The sequence below is a fragment of the Cygnus atratus genome, chromosome 1, assembly GCF_013377495.2.
Source record: "Cygnus atratus isolate AKBS03 ecotype Queensland, Australia chromosome 1, CAtr_DNAZoo_HiC_assembly, whole genome shotgun sequence".
Classification (NCBI taxonomy): Eukaryota; Metazoa; Chordata; class Aves; order Anseriformes; family Anatidae; genus Cygnus; species Cygnus atratus.
In genome coordinates, this window is record NC_066362.1 from 118164097 (window position 1) to 118184767 (window position 20671).

Here is a 20671-nt window from a genome sequence, read left to right on the forward strand (position 1 = left end):
CACTACATGAAAATCCACATCACATTACTCTAACTCCCTCCCATCCCCAGCCAAATAGATGGTTTCAAGACCATGGCTTATATGCACTGGTCATAGTAATCGCACTGGCAGAAACAACACTCAAATGAGTAATTGTCTCCATTTCCTAGCTCTTCTCTTTATCTCACGATTTCTCCACCCACCCTCATTTCCATTTCTTAGGCAAAAGCTTCAAAAGTGCACTGCCCAGTACATCAAGACCTAATAAAGCACGACTTCCCTCTGTGAGAAGATGCTCTGAGTTGCTTTTACTCATGTCCTCACACTATATGCCATTTTGTCCATGGCCTAGTTTCAACCTCACACCACTAGAGGGAAATTGTTCCAGCAAACAGAGTTTCATAGTATTTTTCCTCTCAAGTATTTCTGCCAAAATGCAGCAGAAGACTTCCTCTTTCAGTTTTCGCTTAGTTAGCAGAGTTCTCCCTCATTTATGCTAACCATTACCACAAAAACCTGTATGCTCCTGGTACCAGTGTTGCCTACAGGTCTGCCCTAGAGCTGCTTCCTTGTTCCTGTATCTTCAGCTGCCCTATGACTTCTGCCACACCTGTGCTACCTGCAGTGGCTTTCACCAGGAACAAGCCTCATTCTCAAGCAACAAACACAAATCCTTGTGCTTGAGGTTCAACAGCTGGGTCCCACAGGCCACTTCCACACTGCACAATGTTTCACCAGGTTACCTCCCAGCTGTTGTTCAGTCTATGACTTTAAGCTACCTGATTAAGAGCTGCCAGGTTAGAGCTTTTGGAAGATATTTAAGTGCATGCTGCACATCCAGGGACATAGCATGACAACATAAAGCCCTACAGGATGAGGTTGGTAATTAGTGCAAGTCTAAAGCAGGTAAATTTATAGTGTGGTCCACACTCAGTGTGCTCAAAACAGAGTGAACCTCCAGAAAGTTATCCTGGTAAGTGTAGCTATTTCCTCCTCTCCGTGGCACTTGAAAGCACACACACACTACTTACTGACTAGTAAGGGAACCAACTGAACTAGGGAAGACTTGCAGATGTGGATTTATATGGATCCAAGACTGCGAGTCCACACTGCATCTCCACCAGATGAGGGACCAGTCAACCTACACAATGCATCTATCTGCAGGATGCTTGTATAGAGCAGAAGTCTCAGGCATTACTTTCTCTCTCCTCTCCCCTCTTACTCACCAAGAATTCACTTGTTTGAAGTGAGTTCAGAAGAGAACTTTAAATCCCACTTCTTTTACAAGAAGTACGGGGCACTTTTGCACACCTCCATACAAAAGACTTGAAACATCTAAATTTGTTGCCCATGGATAGTCCAGCACTCAAGCTCATTCCAGACTAGCCACAGCTCATAATTCATTTTCTAAAACCCCTTCAAACCTACAACTACTGGTATAGATTTGCCAGCTTTTGAGGGCAGACTGACTTTCGTGACAGAGGAGGGAAGAACAGAAAAGCTACCACCCTCCAACTGTACATACAGTGTGTCCCACAGGTTTCCCCCAGAAATGCATACTTATTTTCAACAAGGCTACCTAGCAACCACCAACAGGCAGAAAGATGCATGCCCTCTACATGGCCTTTCAATGTCTACATTAAACTGAGGCACAACTGTGAGATTAGACCTGTAATATTAAGAGTGGCTGAAGGAATCAGGAGCCTGAAACTGACTGAACTCATGCTCAATTAGCCTTTTTTTCCCCCTTTGGGGTATAAGCCTATCTTCTCATCTGTCGTCTACCTGCTGTGTTAGCTTCTCTAGAAGACTTGTGCAAGTGTCCTACATGGTGGGTGGAAGCTGATCTCTGCTTGCTACAGCTGTAACCTAGGTTTAGCTGCCATTTTCTAAGCACACACTGATGTGTACCACACTATGTTCACCTGCTTCCAGAGTTGCCTGCAAATGAGATTACTCAGGCTACAGATCTCAAACCAGAAGAGTGACGCTTCACAAATGAGTAGACTGTGCAGTTCAACTTTTTTATTTTAATAAAATCAAGAATATGCACAGCACATGCAGTGCTAGCATCTAAACTAATACAATAAGCAATTCTAAACCTACAGTGACTTGAAATTCAATTTTCACATTCAGCAAGTTTAAATCCATTCTTGCATATTGTTTTGAATCCTTGTATCTGAACTGAAAATATTGCTGGCTGATAAAACTTGCTAAAATGCACAAGTCACTGATTATGCCAATACAACAAAGATAACCACATGTTTGAGGATTGCAATGTGCCAGACATTCACTGAAAAAAAAACACACAACTAAACAAAACTCACGCAACAAACATCTGAGAATCTGGACACTTCACATCAGTGTTTAGAAGTGTTTCATTAATATCTTAAGACAAGTGTATCAAAACCTTGGCATGTTTAATTTTAAGTTGCCAATTTTTGTTTTACTATCAGAAAGTTATGGCTACACTGCCAATGCCGGGTCTGCTTAATTTGACTTAAGAGTTTAATATGACTTAAACATTAAAAGCTCACACTACCCCGAAATATATAATTTCACGCATACGGTGACATTCAACATTCAAGTGCCAGTGTTTTTGTACTGTCTTTTGGTCAAGTTTCTTTAAACTTTCAAAGAATCACTTTTAGGCTTACAAAAATAAATATTTGTCAAAAATGTTCAATAAATATTACACAAAACTAGCAGCAAAAAGTATCTAGAAATCTGTCGTGTGCAAATAGTTTTCTTCCCAGCTATCATTCCCATGGTCCCAAATAAGTTTTAGAATCTATTTCCTTCTCCTTAAACAAGCTGCGTTCAATCTCCAAGAGACAAAATAAGATTGGAAGTTAAGGACACGCACACAAGACATATATAAAATTCTCTGAATGTGCAATAAAAGAAGTATTTTGTAAAAAGTTATGGGCAAAATGTACAAGGGCCTAAACCTAGACTTGAAATAGCACCATAACAAATGACCTCAATACTGTCAAGTGCACCTACTTAATAAAAGTTTTAGAACAAGGCACAATACACTTGAAAAAATCTATTGCACTTTAGGAGATTTTTGCCATTTTCCTATGCCACTGTAGATTAGAGTTGTTAACTGCTCTGGCCACAAAGTCAGCACAGAAATTCCAAGTGGCAGAGGCATTTTTCTGGTGGACAATACTTATCTTTGGCCAGATTTAGCATAAACAGACTATAAATACAATGGAAACCTATGCAACTAAAACTGACTAAAACTGCACTTTAATAGCAGAATTGAAACCTTGTGCAGTTTATGTACATTTCCAACCTCTGTGATCTCAGGTTTGTTTGTTACTCTTCTGGAGCCATTTTACAAAGTCTACAGTAAGCCAGTTTAACATCTCCACGCAGCTTGAACAGAGTAATGTGAATCTGCATTAAAATAAAGCCTGCTGCATAATTCTTCCTGTTCATACCCTCTTGACCAAAAAACATCAACACTAGCATGCGTTATTAGACCAAAAATTCAGTCAGGCCCTTAAGGAGGACCAATCACTGCCATGGTCAGCCATTCTACCATTTCAATTTCATATGGCAGGCATTTTAAAAAGTCTAAATAGATGAATTCTCCTAAAAACTATTTCAAGTTATCAGACCTTTAAACGTTCCCTGTAATATTCTGCCCACATTTGGCTAGCTCACATTAATGATCTGCCTAAATATTGAAAAAGGAATTGCTGTATTTACTTGCATTAACTTCAAAAACAGTGCTTTTAATGTATGCATGTATCCATACATCATCTCATCATGACTGGAATGGCTTTATTAAAGGCTATCAGGTTCTAAGTACCTATCCAGGATAGAGTGAGCAAATCAGAACTTTAACTTAGTACAGTTTTGCCACATTAGAAACTAATTGCATTGATATGCTTCAAGATGTTTTATTTTTCAAATCTGCAGATACCAAAAGCCCTAATGCAGGCTACCGCATAAGTTTTTCTTTGTAATATTATGGATGAATCAGTGATTCCTGTTTAAGTTGTATCACACCTGTGTGCCAAGGTTTGATTTTAGCCCAAGTTCAGTAATTTTTATTTTGTCAAAACAATTGATATCTTGAGCATTACTGAGCCAACAGGACATCAAAATAAAAGTTGTCTAAAGTTAAAGGCACAGTACATTAACAAACAAATGATCCTCAGTCACAAAATTATAAATGCAGTTTCTGGGTGGGGATGGGTGGGAGGGGAGTTAATCCTGACTACAGCAATAGAGTCTTCAAAACCACCTTCAAGATAGGGCTACTTGTTCCTTTGTTTCCATCTTGTGACCTTGAGCTCCCTTAAAAAAAATTTCAGTGGAGAATCACAGCTGGTAATGTACTGCGAGTTCTTGAAGCTACACAAGGTATAGTCTGGCTAAGTTACATGTGGTTTCCATATTAGCTTGTTTGGTAGGTTATCTGCTGCAAGCAGATTCAGTTGCCCCACCAGTCAACCCCCTGGGAGTTATAGTTGCCTCCATATCCATCACTGTTGTAGAAGCCTCCATAACCACCACCTATGAAAGGCAAGAGAAAGTGATGCTTAATTAACCTGCTGAAGACAACTTGAGCCTTCACAAAAGAAAAAGCCCGGGGCACAAATTAGACATCTATGACCTACAGAAGAAAGCCCACCCAAAAGCACTGTCAAATGCAAACCAAACCACAGGAAAAAGAGGTCCTATCAAACTAATCAAATACAGGTAAGTTGTGCTAACAGACCCAATAGATACTGAAGCTTTGCATAGCAAGCACCAAGTGACCTAGTATTTACTGCAATTTTTGCTTTATTACACCTCCAGAAGTTTTACTATCAAGCATTTTACATTACACCTCCAGAAGTTTTACTATCAAGCATTTTACATCTGTTTTTATGACTACCCTGTTCTTTTTCTTACCTCCAAATCCTCTGCTGCCACTTCCTCCACTGCGGCTGCTGGTTGATCGGCTGCTGCTAAAGCTACTGCTACCAGAACCACTACTTGTTCGATAGTCTCTGGCACCAAATCCTCCGCTGAATCTACTGCTGTATAGAGGAAAAGAAAAAGACACTTGAGTAAAAGTTTGTCATGTTTTAAGCACTGCAGACATTGAGATCAAAGTACAAACATTTCTCCAATTCACATTAAAGCTGGCCAACCACTGCTGAGTTCAGTGCGCTTCTTAGCGAGCATCCCAACACTATCTGGGAAACGGCATTCTGTATAGCTAAGGGAAATTTACTGTTCAAACAAGGTCACGTTGAACTTGACATGTTACACAACAAGAGTTACTTTCTCAGGTCCTCATGAGGTTTGATGCAACCTCATCTGTTCCACAGAATTCCTGAGCCTATAATTAGGTCATCTATAATTAGTTCAAGGGATGCACTTATGACCACCTTCTAATAATGTAGAAGAGAAAAACCATCCTAAAAGCATGCTTCTGAAGAAAATACAGCAAAAAATCCATGAGGTCAAATCACACTAGCTAAATTAAGACAGATATTAAACTGTCACCTTCTGATGATGCACCTGACTTCTATTTATACAGCACTGGCTTGTCTTTCCTCAGACATTAACTGTATTTTTACACTGAAAACAACTCACAGGACTGCCTCTCACAACAGGGGAAGAATATATTTAGCCAGATCAGTTCTGATCATTACCTCTTAGATCGCCCGCGGCTGCCACCCCCTTTGTGATGCTGTTCATAAGCCATGTTTTCCAGCCAAGATGGTACTTCCTGCTTAGCCTCAACGAGAAGATCAAGTAAGTCCTTGGTGATGTTTATATTTCTCTCATTGAAGAATGAGGTGGCAAGACCTAGAAGTAAATATTCAGTTTTAACCCCACACAAAGCAGATACACTATAGCACTTAATCCCATTCCATATCCCACTTGTGGCTGTGGCAAGTACAGTATGCTCACCATAGTCAAGCTTGAGAACACGAGAATTATCTGAAGAGAAAGCTGTTTACTACCATTACTCCACCCTAAACGCTCGCACAAGCCCTTGCTACCTACTGATGGACACAGAAGATACCAAGCTTACATGTGGCATCAGAACTTCACTGAACAGCGGAGTCCCTAGCTGAAAGAACCGGTTACTTTCCACACTGTATGGACAATGGTTGAAGTCCATCCACATAACGTAGAAGCGTTGCTTGATTTAACAGACACAAGTGACACCAAGATACTACTTACTGATGTCACCACTTCACAAACATTAGATTTCAGTAGCACTTCAATAGCTAAACACCTCCAGACTTCCTATGAAGGAAAGCTGTACCCAGTACTGTACAGTTTACTAGCTATATTGCCTGGTCACAGAAGGCACACAGGCTTTTCTCAAGCACTCTGTAGTTTCAGTGTGCCACTTGGCCAGTAGTACTGCACCTAGCAAGTTAGGTATGAAACCTTGTCTGTACTTACCAAGATTTCCTACACGGCCTGTACGACCAATACGATGTACGTATTCTTCAATGTCACTTGGCAAGTCAAAGTTTATGACATGCTTTACATTTGATATATCCAGTCCTCTTGCTGCTACCTAGTGGTTAAGAAGATCAAATCAAATGGATTAAAAATTCCAGAAGTGGCCTAACATGCCTACTGGCTCAAGCTTCAGAGTTTTCACTTACAGCTGTGGCAACAAGAATTGGGCTCTTGCCCGAACGGAACTGATGCAGTGCTTCCTCTCGGTCTCTTTGAGAGCGATCTCCATGTATACTTGTACAGGCATATCCTTCATGGTAGAGGAAGTCCTCAAGAGCATCTGCTCCCTTTTTAGTTTCCACGAACACCAGAGTCAAGGAATCCTTGCCTAACAATAAAACAACCACAAGTTAGCAAAAGAAAGGCAGTACAAATACTTAGCTTCACTACCTAGAAAAAGGCAATTTCAGTTGTCTGCTCTCATTTGTTCTTTGTTCTAAACCGGTAATATGAGATCTTCCAGAGAGTTTGCATCTACTTAAAAGCCACTCAGTCATCATACAATGAGCGCCTTGCACAAAACAAATGCAAAAAAAGGTAATCTTTTCCTTCCCCTACTCAATGGAAGTTCTCATTACCTGCACCGTCAGATTTGCCTCATCTTAATATTCCAGTATTTGCTTATTTGAAGCCAGTCTTTACCTGTGGCATTTAGCAGGTCAAGCAGAAATGATCGTTTGTCTGACTCTTCCACCCACACTACTTTCTGTGTGATATTCTCAGATGTAGAACCTACTCTGCCAACAGCCAGAAAGATATATTCATCAAGGAAGTCACGAGCAAGCATCTAAAGAAAGGGAAGGAAAAAAATATCAGTATTTTTTCCCCCCTTACAGAGGTGAAATTACAGTCTTAAGATATTTGAACTTGTGAAGTACCTGGATTTCCTTGGGGAAAGTCGCACTGAACATCATGGTATGACGCACCCCCTTCGGCGGCATAGTATCTTGTTCAACGATTCGACGAATTTGAGGTTCGAAACCCATATCAAGCATTCTGTCAGCTTCATCAAGCACTAGGTATCTAAAAAATAAGAGGGTTTTTAAGGTGATTTTTAAGCTGTAACCAAATACGGACATTGGACTACATGTCTCAACTAGGTATTTACAGTTTGAAAGCTAGATATTAAGTGTTATCTTCTCCAGATCTCACTCGGAGACTTTCCTGTCGGCAACTCATGAGGATATGGACACAATCTCTTCACTTACTTGCAGAAATCCAGTCCAATCTTTCCCCTCTCCATCATATCAACCAGTCGCCCTGGAGTTGCCACAAGCAAGTGACATCCACGTTCTAAGTCACGTATCTGCTGACCGATGTCTGCACCACCATACACAACACAGGGACGAACTCTGGAACGATATGCAAACTATAAAAAAAGGTAAGTTAGCTCTACAAAAACTACATTTTACACTATACTTTAATGATGAGCTCCTAGACATACCTTTCTGGCTTCCTCATAAATCTGTACAGCCAGTTCTCTAGTTGGGGCCAAGACCAGTGAGATTGGATATTGCTTACGGCGTCCATACCTTCCATTCTCCTGAAACAAATTGCAATTAGTACCCCAGCTACAAGTGGAATTACAACACTGCTTTTGTAATAGCTATCTAAGGTTACTGAGCTTCTCTTAACAGGGAATTATGCATGTCTGAGAGTCAACTGTTTTAGAGCACTGCCTCTCAAGACTCTGCCCTGCTGCAGGGCCCAAGATTAAGCTGTTGGTTAATATGTTAACAGCAACACAGCTGCAAAAGCTTGTCCTCTACAACCTGCAGTCATCCATAACTTATGTAAGAGAAATCCTAGCCACAGAACACCAAAAAGCCTACTTCTTCCTATCCTGAAGTCACTGCAACGTAGACATGTGATGCATGACCAAATAGTTTTCTGCAGCAAGGAAGCGTTCCTAAAGCTTAAGCAACAAAGCATCTTGATGCACATAATTACGTAGGCAAAAACGTTTACAACTCCTTAGGTAGGGAAAAAAAGCAACAGGTTGCTCCACAGCCCATACTTTGCTGAGAGAACACTGAAAGTGAGAAACTTGCTTTATGTAACCAAAATGATTATAGCCCAGCTGCTGTGTTCAATAGCAGACAACAGCGTATGACAAAAATATACTGGTCTTAGCTTCTCCAGGATTACTAAAATACTTGCCTTCATAGCTCTCAAAGCATCACCAGGTCCATCTGCATAGATCTGGCTCAATATTGGTAGAAGAAACGCAGCCGTTTTCCCAGACCCTATTAGATACAATTTAGTATTATTAGGGAGTTATTTTCAAAACTACTGCCATATACTGCGCCTAATCCTGCATCATTAACATTCCCAGCAATATCTGCATTAGATGTAGGGATACTGCCCATGCTACTGGAACGCACTATTCACCCAGAGGAAGCCATTTACGAGAAGACTCGTTCAACATTGCAACACCCTGAAGTGAATGGGATTTAAGCTATTAACATCTCTCCAAGGATAAAATGTAAAACCAGTCAAGCCACATCTAATGCATTAGCAAGACTAAGCTAATAGTTTCCAATACAACAGGTACATTTTGGACAAGAAGTTTACTGCCTTACAGACCACATCTCTCACCAACAACTCAAGGAATACAAAAGCTATTGAACCTATTGAGACTGAACAGTAAGAATTTACAAACTTACCTGTCTGAGCACAGGCCATCAAGTCTCTCTTTTCTTTAATAATAGGTATTGCATGTTTCTGGACTGGAGTAGGACGGGTGTAACGTGTAAGCTCAATGTTTCCCATAATAATTTCTCCCATGTCAACATCGCTGAACTGTAAGATATTTTCAAAGATTTAAGTAGGGGATCCTTCCCTGAATGAAGAGGTTATTCCATCCACAGTCTTTCATAAAGTAGCTTCTGTTTGTATTTCTTACTACAGAACTTAAGGTCACAAATACTCAGGAGTTAGTTACAAGACATAAGATATCTACTTAGTGCCGTTATCATGTAAGTAACTCTTAAAAAGCCAGCCAAACCTTGAGTACAGGCAACACAAGCCTATATGCTTAAGACATGACAGTGTCCATGCTTTAGCAATTGCTGCAACACCCTATCACCTCAAAGCACTTCTACTTCTTTACACACTTGCTGTTTAAAGGCACATCACAGTTAAATGAACTAGAAGCGTTAACCAAACAAGCTTATACGACTTCTCCTTTGTCTTGTTCATTATACCTAATCTGAATTTCTGAAAAGAGACCTTAGCTGTAGAGAGTCAAGACAAGGTTTCTCTTGCTTCCTGAACTTAAGGCAGTATGACATGTTTCATGTTCAGAACAGTGCAGATTAAGTACATCAAATTAAACAAAGCACTTACACTTTCAATATGTGGAGGACAGTTGCTGCCTGTTGCTTCAACAGGAATGTCATCATACTTCTCAAAGTTAATGCCAGTATTGCTTCCTGAAAAGAGCTCCCTAAAAGCAGAAGAGATGGTGTTTTACTTATTAGATAAATCAACCAGCCCCCCCCCCATCATATGGATTTACACCATTCCAGTACTTACTGTTCCAAGCGTTCACTTGGGGGAAGAGGCTTTGACCAGTCATCTTCATCGGATTTGTCAGACCAGCGGCTATTTCCACCACGGTCAAATCTACCAAAGCCACTCCTATCATAGTCGCTGCCTCTTCCACGCTCTTCATATCTAAGTACAGCAAGAGTATTATTAGACCACTGTTCCTGGACACCAGGATTTTTATGACATGCAAGGAAAGTCAGAGCTACTGTAACCTAGTGGAGTGTGGTCTGTATATTAGATACATGACCATAGAACAATCTGAGTGATCAGGTGATCTGTACTCATACATTGACCTAGGAACTGAAACGAGGACTATGTATCAATATCTGACTAGTTCACATCCATCCTGTTTTGGACAGGGAAGTTTGTTCCTATTATAGCTTAGGAGTTGGGTTTTAGCTTAACACAATGAAACGTATCAAAATAAACTAGGGCTTGAGGGTTGTTTTGTTGTTTTTCTTTTTTTAAGTTTAACTTTAAAGTAGTCATCTGCCTATAAAGCTGCAATTGAAGTTTCTCAGTCTTTTTTTTGCAGGGAGCCTCTTGTAAGATATTGTTTGGTACCACCCCCCTTCTCTGTGCCTCACATTACATTTGCCTCCCAAGTCCAGACAAAACCCTGAAGTGCTTGAATTTGTTCTTCTACTCCCCCACCACATACATGATCAAACTAAGTCCCTCAATTACAAGTCACATTACCGATTTTATGAAGAGGGAGCTCACTTACTAGCTTGGAAAGAAGGTGAAAAACATCCTTACCTCAACTGTTTAGTTTTTGGTCTGGTAAATCATGTTTGAGAAAAGTCTGGATACTAGCATCAGCCTTACTAGTCGATAAAGGTCACTCTCACCACACTTGTGCATACAACGCATGATGTGTGTAAGACTGATCAAATAAGGCAGAGAACCTGCAAGAGTCTCACCCAGTTTTATTAACTACACTTTCAACATGGAAAAAAAATATTGAAATAAAAATCAGTTCTGATGTATCTTGTGCTCCCAACATCTCTTAAATTGTTTCCTGACAGTATCCACCCATGTAGCCCTTTTTGGTGAAATGGAAAGTCAGCAAGTCATTACAGCTGCAGTAAGTGGCTGGTGGTAAGCTATAGGGCACATCTTCCGACACATGCAAGCTCACCCTCCTTGAATTCCTGTAGCTTTAAACACGGTTCTCGCATCTCTCTCCCCCTCCCAGGTTCCTTGTACCTTATCCTAGAACCACACTTAAAACTGCTTTTTCCAGCAAGATCACAGGTGTACTACTAGAACAGAGACAGACTTAGAATGCAAAGCCCATACAAATAGGCACTTGCCTTCCTCCTCTTGATCCATTTCCACGGTCAAAGAAGCTTGATTTTGCTCCACGATCAGACCGTACGCCAAAGCTGCTGTATGCATCCTTGTCTCTGCTAGAACTCCAGCCACCACTATCAAAACCTAGTGGGGAAAAACATATTTTAGCCATACATTACACAGTCCAGGCTTTTACAAGAACTAAGTCCAGCCAGTAAGTCTTCACTGAACTTTTTATCTTACATGATTAAAAAAGGAAGACATACAAGTAGAAGACTTAGGCACTAAACATTACTCATTGCCAATACTGATTTAGCCAAATTGCTAATATGGCTGGGGGATTGATTCTGAATTGTGTAAGGCCTCACACGCTTTCTTGTTCTAATTATTTCATGTTTCTATTTACATTAAATAGGTACAAACTGAACCCATTATATGCATGGCTGCATTCTGATAGCAATAATTGAAGTAACACAGAACCAGGACCTCAAGTGTATCAGAAAAAAATTAAGATGCTTTCAAGCATTCAGAACCCTAGCTCTACATTTTCTCTGCAACTTCAATACAAACGAAGAGATTAATGGAACTGTAGAACATTGAGAAGTGTTTTGGCACTAGACCAAGGACCTCACTTACAAAATTTGATCCACAGTTCAACCCTCACAAATTTAAAAGTAAGACCTAAAGTCTCAACTGTGGGATGCAGAGAGAATAAGTGAAGTTTAATATAGTTATCACTCCTATCAGTGAGCATGCTTTTTCACGAGCTCTGCAAAAACAAAGCCAATGAAGATTTTTGTGCCAGACAAAACGAAAGCAACTAACAAAATTATTCCAAAGACAGTTCACCCTTAAGGACTAGAAAAACTTCATATTTAGAGGCAGAAGATAAGGAATAAAATAATCGTTCATTAATGCAAGCTTTAGCATGAGTTACTTCCAAAACATACTAAAAATCTGGGAGTGTACCTTCCTGCTGAGCAAGCTTAACAGTAGTGGTACTGACAGAGTGATCTTAGAAAGATCTAGATGTTTTTTGTTAGTGCCTGGATCCAGAAAATTGGGCTGACTCTGCACTACACTATACAAAGACCTTTCAAGTCTGAAGTTTCAGAAAGGAGTCCATTTTATACTCCCAACAGCATACCAAGTAGGCTTATTTATTTACCTTCCCAGTTTTCTGAATCTGCAGCAGTGTAAGCTGGTAACTCACCGTAGTTTTCCTTAAGCTCGCACAGCAATGTCTAGACCCAAGTTGTGAACACACACATGTACCATTCTTAACAGTTAGGGACACGTATTTCACTTCCAGACTGTTGTGCATAGTTTGATTTTTATCAAAGATGTGCACAGATTCCATTCAGTACGTATTTCTCCCCAAGAGGTAATTTTGGAGTTCAATAAGTTAATGAACTCCTAATCAATTTTTGTAGTTCTTGCACCTATGAGAAGTGGTAGTTGCCACGCTATTCAATCAGCATTTTAGGTCACATTTATAATGCTCTAACGCCAATCACTGTCAGCTTACTTGAAAAGCTGCCACACGCAGAAGCAATAGATTGTTTTAATAAAGAAAAAGTAACTCTTAACATTTACTCCTTGATCTTTATAGATCAGGTCAGACTAAATATCCAAGAGCAGCTTCCAGAAGTGCAATGAGAAAGCAGTAAGACAAGGCACTTTAGTATTACCAAGTGAAGCTCAGGGAAGTAAACATACTTCAGAGCAGGCAGCCTTGCATACTGAGCTCCATCTACTGTAGCTTGGACTACTTAATGGCTATTTTGCTTTTCACCAGTTTAAATGAATTTTTTTAATGCATTCTGATTTCCTGCAGTTGTGTTGTCCTGCTCCCAGGTACAAAACTGACGTTATTAGTATTATGATAGAGGCAGATATCTAGGTGTATGGAAAAAGCTTAAGCTTACCTAACAGATCATGAAAGCACGGTAAGGTTTTTTTTGAACAGAAATATTCAGGATGTTTTAAGTAAGTATTCTAGACCCTTTAGCCTGCTTCCTCAGCCAACACCTATGTAATCATGAGGATACTAACTTTTCAGGTAGAACAGAGAACAAACAGATATTTTTAAATAATTAAGTCCACTGCCTTAAGTAATTTCTTACTTAGCCACAAGTCCATTGTGCAACTTTAATAGTGTCTCTGCATTACTAAGCCATCATCAGCTACAGAGGAAATTGAGAACCCCAAGCTAGAAACTACACACTAGTTGTTTCCAGAGTATGTCTAAGGAAACAACACACAGCAGAAACTAACTATTTATTTTCAAGTCTCCTTTACCATTTTTACCATTTGAATGCAGCAATGCTTAACTAACACTTTCATGGAAGTCAAGGAGGACCTAGTTTGTGAGAAACCTGTTGGATTACTGAAATACAATTCTGTCATGTAGTTTCATTTTTAGATCCATAAATTGTATCAGGTGACTAGGCTTGTAACACTGCTTCAAGAGCTCCATTACAGAACCACTACTATCCAAAGTCTATTTTGCTGGTTGCTTTCTAACACACACACCTTGAACAATCTGTTCTCAAGGGTTTCAAGATACAGCCAATATACAGAACAGCCAGCAAAAAGGTACTGACTATTTAGTTGTAAACAACGTATACAACTGTTACATACTTTACATCATCCTAGAAAATAGCTCCATTTCACATCACCATACTGATACACACTTTGCTCCAAGTTGAATGCTTGAATCCAGGGTGCATCCCTGAACTGGATGGCTTTCTCCACGTAGCTATCATGAACTTTTATCACAGGGAGTCAGGAGGAATCCAGTGATAAAGTCTTCAAAAAGGTTTCAAGGAAGTTGAAACACCAAGTGTGCCAACCAACAGAAGCTGACAGCCTACAACCAACTAAATTTGGCACACGGCCTGTTCAAACGAATTACGTAACTTGTTTGCCTTTTTGCATGGTGATATTTAAGCACCTAACATCAGTTATTGAAAGAATGTCGTGAATGAAGAATCCAGAGTGACATCATGAATAGATCCTAGTATTATCTCCAAGTTGATCAAGTACAAAAGGCAACATTCACCCCTCTTGTTTCAAAGGAACACCTCAAACGCCTACCTAACTTCCACTTTAAAGGTAAACCACACCACCCACTGAGCAGAATTCAAGTATCAAGTGAGGCAAGATGGCCTCCAGTACAGAAGTATGTTTTCTGGAGGGCAGCCTCTAATATGGACATTTAAACCATCTCTCAGAAAACTTTTCAGCTGGAAGCTGTCCAACACTTCCAAGTCCCCAGAAAAAAAAAAAACACAAGGACATTTTAATGTTTCTTCTATTCTGTGCAAAGCTAAATTTGAGTGACATTCCCATATATACAGGGCACGAAACTCAATGTAAGGTTAAAATACCATTGTATCCAATGTGGCCAAATGTTGGCTTGTAACTTGTACCAAACTCCAATTTTTGATTCTTATTTCCTGCACTGCTTTAAGAAACCAGCATGTTCCTTCTGGGTTTATCTAGCAGATTTCCTGTTAGACTTTTCACTTTTGACGTTAAAATTACTGGGAACTTCAGGAGCACACAGCTGCCAAACAGTTCTTGCACTTTCCCCAGTAGATTCAGCTCTCAGGTTGCTCGGCATCATTTGGTGCTTTAGGCCACATCTTTGTTAAATATAAAGAAAACAGCTCAGAAGCATGTGAAGACAAAAGACTGAGCTGTTTCTTCAAGTAGCATAAAACTGGAGTGGAACATTTGTTTTAGTCATTAAGTAGCTCCAGAAGAAAAACGAAACTTTAGGTGTACGTAGGAGGAGAGTATTGAAATACATGCTAATGGAAATAAGAGTCCTCTTGCACTATCTGAAACAGAATCCTTCAAAGTCCAGAGCATTGCTTTAGAAGCATGAGATGAAAGTCATGCCATACTATGAAGTTTTAATTCCTTACCACTATGCTACAGCTTGAAGCTTTAGTTTCTCCATGCTAGCAGTTCAGTAATTGTTAGATGAAACATTTCCCTTTTATCTACACAATGCATTGTCATCATGTCTAGTAACTATTTCTGAAAGGTTGCAGATGTTGCAGTAAAATTCATCATTTACTTCACTGAAGCATTCCACAGAACATTTTTTAATCTTTTGTTCTAGAGAAAGTGCACGTTATATATAGGTTATTTTTCTCAGTACAACCCCTCTGTGCAAGTGTACAACCATGCGTTTGTGTTTCAGGCTACAGCATCAAATCTTGCCTTCTGCAATTACTCTTTTAGATTGTCTAGCTTCTGATAGCTTGTATGGAGAAGGCAACATCTGTAACTGTTCTGGTTGAGGTGCTCCCCAGCTGAGGATCAAGTCTGCATAAAACATCCATTTATAAAGTGAAACTCCGGTAGTTCCTACACTTTCCACATTGCAGTCACCCTCAGAAAAACAGATACTCCCAAAATCTGTTCAAACTGATACACAAGATCACATAGCTAGACAAATAAAGTAGACTTCATCGTGCTTTACTCAGTTAATTGCTTAGTGAGATATGGAAGACGCTTTGCCAATCAGATACTGAATTCAAGCTTAAAATGTAACCTGGAAAAGAAACCAACAACAGCATGCTAAAACAGATGAGTTTGCAATGTTTTGTGTAGAACAGTTAAGCAGTCTGCATAGTCACTTTTAACAGTAGTGTCCAAGCCTTCAACAGACTGCTCATGGCAGTTCAGAAGCAGGCAAAGAACCAGTTAAACGCATTGCCACCGTTTCTGATACATACCCTGTTTTGAAGCTTCCCTGTTCCGTAAGTGAGGAGGAATGTATCTGCCTTCTAGAGGACAAAAGAAAGACAGCATTACAAAATTGCGGCACTGGCACCTTATAGACATCAGCCTCTGCAACAACAATGCCTTTTGCATAGAACAGTAATGTCTGCCCCACAAATTTTAAGGCCTTTAACAGCATCTTTGAACAAGAATCCATTAACACTTAACACATCTCACAGAGGACCGGAGCAGTGAACACAAAGTTCTTGCATTCATTTGCTTAGCTGCCCTCTAAAAAAAGACATTCGTGTGCTATTTCTTTGACCAAGTCACACACGCCTTTTATGGATGTTACAGTATCTGTGATGAAAGCCTGTCTTCCTGGAACTGATTAAGACTTAATCTGGTGCCAGGTTATTTGAGCAGCTTAAGATTTTCACTATGTCATTCCAATACTGGCACTCACAGTATTACTACCAGTATTTTTCCTTCCCCTTGAATGTAATCATCCCAATCAGTTCAGCTTAGATCTAACCAGAAGCCACATGTAATTGCCTCTGAATAGCATTCTTCAGTTACAATCCAGAAGCATCTGTCTGCTAAGCAGCACACAAAGCAGAATGTACCAGGCACAAGCTGAACGGGAGTTCCTGGAAGATCCCCTCTTCTAACATACCTCAGCCTGGCATGTCAGAACACAGTTGATACTCAGTGAATCAAGATTAATACAGTTAGATACTAGGACTACTACAGTTAACTATTAAAATTTTCCCTTCAAACATTCCCACTTCAGCTGGATGTTGTGAGAAGAGAGGTCATCACATTACTACTACAAACACTGGCCTCAGTTGTTTGACCAGAGGCCACAGAAAACCTGGGAAACCAGATTCTCTCAAGTTGGCACAATAATTAAGTAAAAGCACTACCAGAACATTCAATTTACACAATCACTGCAAATTAAGCATGCCTACCTCAAGTATGTAATTTTAAAGCAGGCGCGTCTCTAGCAACTGCCTTGTATTTTCCTGTAAGCCTGTGAATGTTGGCTTCAGAAATTACTTTCGCTGCTACAAAAGCCTGACTTGTTTTTGGAAACTGCCTAGGTGATTGCGAACTTGAGAACTTGTATGTACTTACTGCTTGTAGAGCTTCCTTCGCTCTGAGAGTCTGAGGAATTCAAGTCTAGACCAGAAAACTGGAAAGAATAAGATAGCTAAGTAAGTATCAACATGTTGCATCATGCATTTATACTCAGATAAAAAAAAAAAGCTCTGCTGATCAAGGGCAAGCAGAACTCTGACAAGTTACTGCTGCAGAGGAATTGCTTTATGTCTACTGCATCTCCTGTAAAGACAAAGAACCAAGACTGTAGTCTTTTGATACCACATTAGCAGTAAAACCAAAAGGCTACACCTTCAGGTGTCTTCATAGCAAGGCCAGAAGACTCCTACATCTGCCAAATCAAGGACTGCTGACTTTTGCTTAATGCACTGTCTTTAGGCTAAGCACCAACCTAAAATGGTCTTTCATCCCATTAAAATGCATCCTGAGACCAATTAAACAGTTTTTTGAAACATACAGACTGCAGCTCAGGTGCTCCACTTAATTGGTATTACTTCATTGGCATAGACTCAACCATCTTTTTTAGACTGCATTAACACCTGGAGATCAGCACCTTCATTTTAGAGGCAGCTACCGTTCCCAAAACATCAGATGACCACTTCCCACAACCACCCTGGCAAATACTGGTTTTGGTTTGCTTTTCTTAAGTTGTGTGTGCAACCTTCAGTTTACTGAAAAGTATTTCAAGTCATGGCCTGGTATGTAACCCAAACGTTTTCAATCAAGCATAATACAGGCTCATTTAAGCAGAAGGCTGTAGGCAACTCACAAAACTTGGGTATGGATTTAGTGCAGTTATTTACCAACATGGCACGATGAGAAACCGACTTGGATAAAAACAAAAACATGTTTATATGCAACTAAATTTTATGCAAGGCCAATTGCAGGCAGCATCTCCCAACATGACCTGAAAGAATCCAAACCAAAGATCCCAATGCATTATTCCTTCAAGATGTCCGAAAAATCCTGATAGGTAGGGGACTTGCATCACCCTCTTTAAAGAGGGGAGTTAAAACCCAGCCTGTTCAGTTCATCCGAGCATCAAAAAAGAGGTTTAAAAAAAAAAAAAAACGCGTTTGGACAGTAAACAGAAGCAGACGTTAGGCACCGTGGACAAGCGTCTCTCCCCGGGCAGAGAACAGAAACGCCGCCCGGGTCTCCCCCCCCCCCCCCCCGCAGGCCTACAGCGGCCGCCGAGCGCTCCTCTCGGAGATGGCGCCTCGGCTCAGCCCGGCGCGGCCGCCATCTCAGTGCGGCGGTGCAGCCGGCACTGCGGGCTGGGATTTGGGCGCAGCAGGGAGCAGCCGCAGCCGCCCAGCTAATCCTGCGGCCGGCACCCGTCACGTGCCGCCGGGGGAGGGGGGTGATATACACCGGGGGGGGGGGGGGGAAATGATACACGGCACCGGCTCCCTGACCTACTTCGCCCAAGGCTGCGGGGCAGCGGCTGCACGAAGCCTGCGGGCCGCCGCTCCCCCACGAATTAAAAAAAAAAAAAAATAATAAGATTAGGTAACAGCACCCCCCACATTGGAGCTCTTAGCTCCGCCCCGCGGGGGGGGAGAAGAGAAGGGGGATAAAAAAAAAGGGGGGGGGGGGACGAGGGAACAAACAACACCGAGGGGCCGGGACCTGCTCCGAGCCCAGCTGCGTCACCGGGTCCCGCCGGCCCGGCCCGGGGAGGGGGGGGATCGGATCGGGCACGGCGAGGCGGCCGCCGAGCCCCGCTGACGCAGCGCGAACAAAGGCGGCCGCCAGCGCCCCCGCCCCTCGCCGGGGGAGGGGGGCTGCCGACACAAAGCGGCGGCGCCCGCCCCCCGCCCCGCTCGTCAGGCGCACAATGGCCGCCATTTATCGGGCCTTTCTCCCTGCCCCCTCCTCCGGCCTCCCCTCCTCCTCCTCCTCCTCCTCCCCCCCCCCTTAAACTCCCGGCCGCTCCCCGCCTGCCGCCGCCAGGGGTCCCGGCGCCAGCGTTACCATCGTCGCTTCCCCCGCCACACAAAGCCGGGCCCGGAGCGTGGCCAGGAGGAAGAGGCCGCAGGGGGCAACGCGTGGAGCCCGGCGGGGCAGCACCGAGGGGCCCCTTTTTCACCCACCCTCCTCCCCCCCCCCCCAAGCCCCGAGCTCCCCGGAGCGGCCCCCCCGGCAGGACCGAGGGGAGGCGCGGCACGCCGGTAACTGCGCAACAACCGAATGCGCCACAAAACCCCCCCGGTGCGGGGGGGGGGGAGAGGCGACGAGGGCTGGGCCTACGCGGGAACTAAAACAAACAAAAATAAAAGTAATTTAAAAAAAATAAAAAGGGAAGGGGATGGGAAAAAAAATCACGACGCAAGCACCGCGGATCGAGAAGCGAGGCGAGCCCCGCGCCTCACACACGCACCCAGACCCACCCCCCCCCCCAGTAGGCCCGGTCCGGTTAACGGAGCGCCCTGCCCCCCCGCCCGTCACGTTCCGGGCCCCGTGTCCCCCCACCTGCTGGTCTAGACTGAGGGCATTTTCGACCGCCACATGACTCATAACGAGAGATCGTCTCGGGGTGCCCCGCTCCGCCTCGAGAAACACAGATCCGCCGGGCCGGGAGCTCGCTGCGCTCGCACGCACGCCCGCCACGAAACGCTTTCCTGACTGAACCCCCCCCGCCGCGGGCCCGGCCCTTATATAGTCCCCGCCCGCCCGCCGCCGCGCGCTGACTGTCCAACCGCGCACGCTGCGCTTCTCCCCCCCCTCCGCCTGGCTTTCGAGAGTGAAACCGACGCGGTGCGCCGGGCGGGGCGTAGTGGGGGAAAGGGGAGGGGGGGAAGTATCGCGAGATCTGCGTCCCACCCTCCCCACACACACACACACACCACCGCAGCTCAGGCTTCGATGGAGGGCGCTCCGGAAGTATCGCGAGACTTAGCGTGCCGGGCCCGCGCGGCCTCCCCCGGCGAGCACCGCGAGGTTTCCTGCCGGCGGCCCGCTCTCCTCCCCAGCCTGGCGGCCCCGAGTGCTCGCGAGATTACAGCGCGCCCCCCCCCCACACACACACTCCCCAGCCCCCTGGCTTTGTTCGGCGCTCTCGCGAGAGCAGCCCGCCGGCCCCACGCCGCGATGCCTCTAGAAGGAGCAGGTAGCCCAGGTCACGTGGGCGGCCCGGCGGGCGCCCGCCGCCATCTTGTGCGCCTCAGCCGGCGCTGTGGCCGCAGCTCCTAATGGAGGCGCAGCGGGCGCGTCGCGCGCGCCCCGACCGCTGTGTGGGGAGGAGAAAGGCCCCAGTAGTGGCACGCTGAGGGCTTTTTTCGGTTATAGCGTTACCTAGACCCGGAGCCGGGGCATCAGTCGGCGGGGGAAGGGCTTCTTCACCCAGCCTCGTGTCCCTCTGGTATTAAGCTTCCGCACGGTGCTCTTGCAGCCCGTGCGGGGGCATGGCAGGAAGCTGAGCGCCTTTGTAGGCCCCACTGTGCATGCTTCATGGGGGGTCCTGTCACAGCTCAGCTGCCCTCAACAC

General features: G+C 43.4%; 1 protein-coding gene across 3 annotated transcripts; it reads right to left on the reverse strand.

The window, feature by feature from the left end:
* Window positions 1–1989: 1989 nt before the first annotated feature.
* Window positions 1990–20154, reverse strand: DDX3X (DEAD-box helicase 3 X-linked). 3 transcript variants are annotated; one of them, XM_035542149.1, is made up of 17 exons: window positions 19657–20154; window positions 17197–17254; window positions 16074–16124; window positions 11340–11463; window positions 10009–10149; window positions 9820–9919; window positions 9138–9273; window positions 8632–8717; window positions 7916–8014; window positions 7680–7840; window positions 7350–7494; window positions 7114–7258; window positions 6618–6799; window positions 6409–6526; window positions 5643–5799; window positions 4894–5021; window positions 1990–4512 (listed from the first exon to the last, which is right to left on the reverse strand). In XM_035542149.1, exons 1-17 carry the CDS (start codon window positions 19699–19701, stop codon window positions 4430–4432), a joined length of 1959 nt encoding a protein of 652 aa, XP_035398042.1. In that variant the 5' UTR covers window positions 19702–20154; the 3' UTR covers window positions 1990–4429. The 3 variants fall into 3 exon arrangements, with proteins under 3 accessions (XP_035398042.1, XP_050564933.1, XP_050564936.1); XM_050708976.1 differs by having other exon boundaries at window positions 4894–5018; window positions 19657–19815; XM_050708979.1 differs by lacking the exon at window positions 11340–11463 and having other exon boundaries at window positions 19657–19814.
* Between the last annotated feature and the right edge of the window lie 517 nt (window positions 20155–20671).

Bases quoted from the DNA above. Each gene is read 5' to 3' on its own strand.
- DDX3X (XM_035542149.1), bottom strand. From the start codon at position 19,701: ATGAGTCATGTGGCGGTCGAAAATGCCCTCAGTCTAGACCAGCAG. The intron at 7,841-7,915 runs GTATGTCTAGGA...CTTTTTTTATAG, and splicing joins TTTATGAGGAAGCCAGAAAG to TTTGCATATCGTTCCAGAGT. The intron at 4,513-4,893 runs GTAAGAAAAAGA...TGCCTTTCATAG, and splicing joins TGGCAGCAGAGGATTTGGAG to GTGGTGGTTATGGAGGCTTC.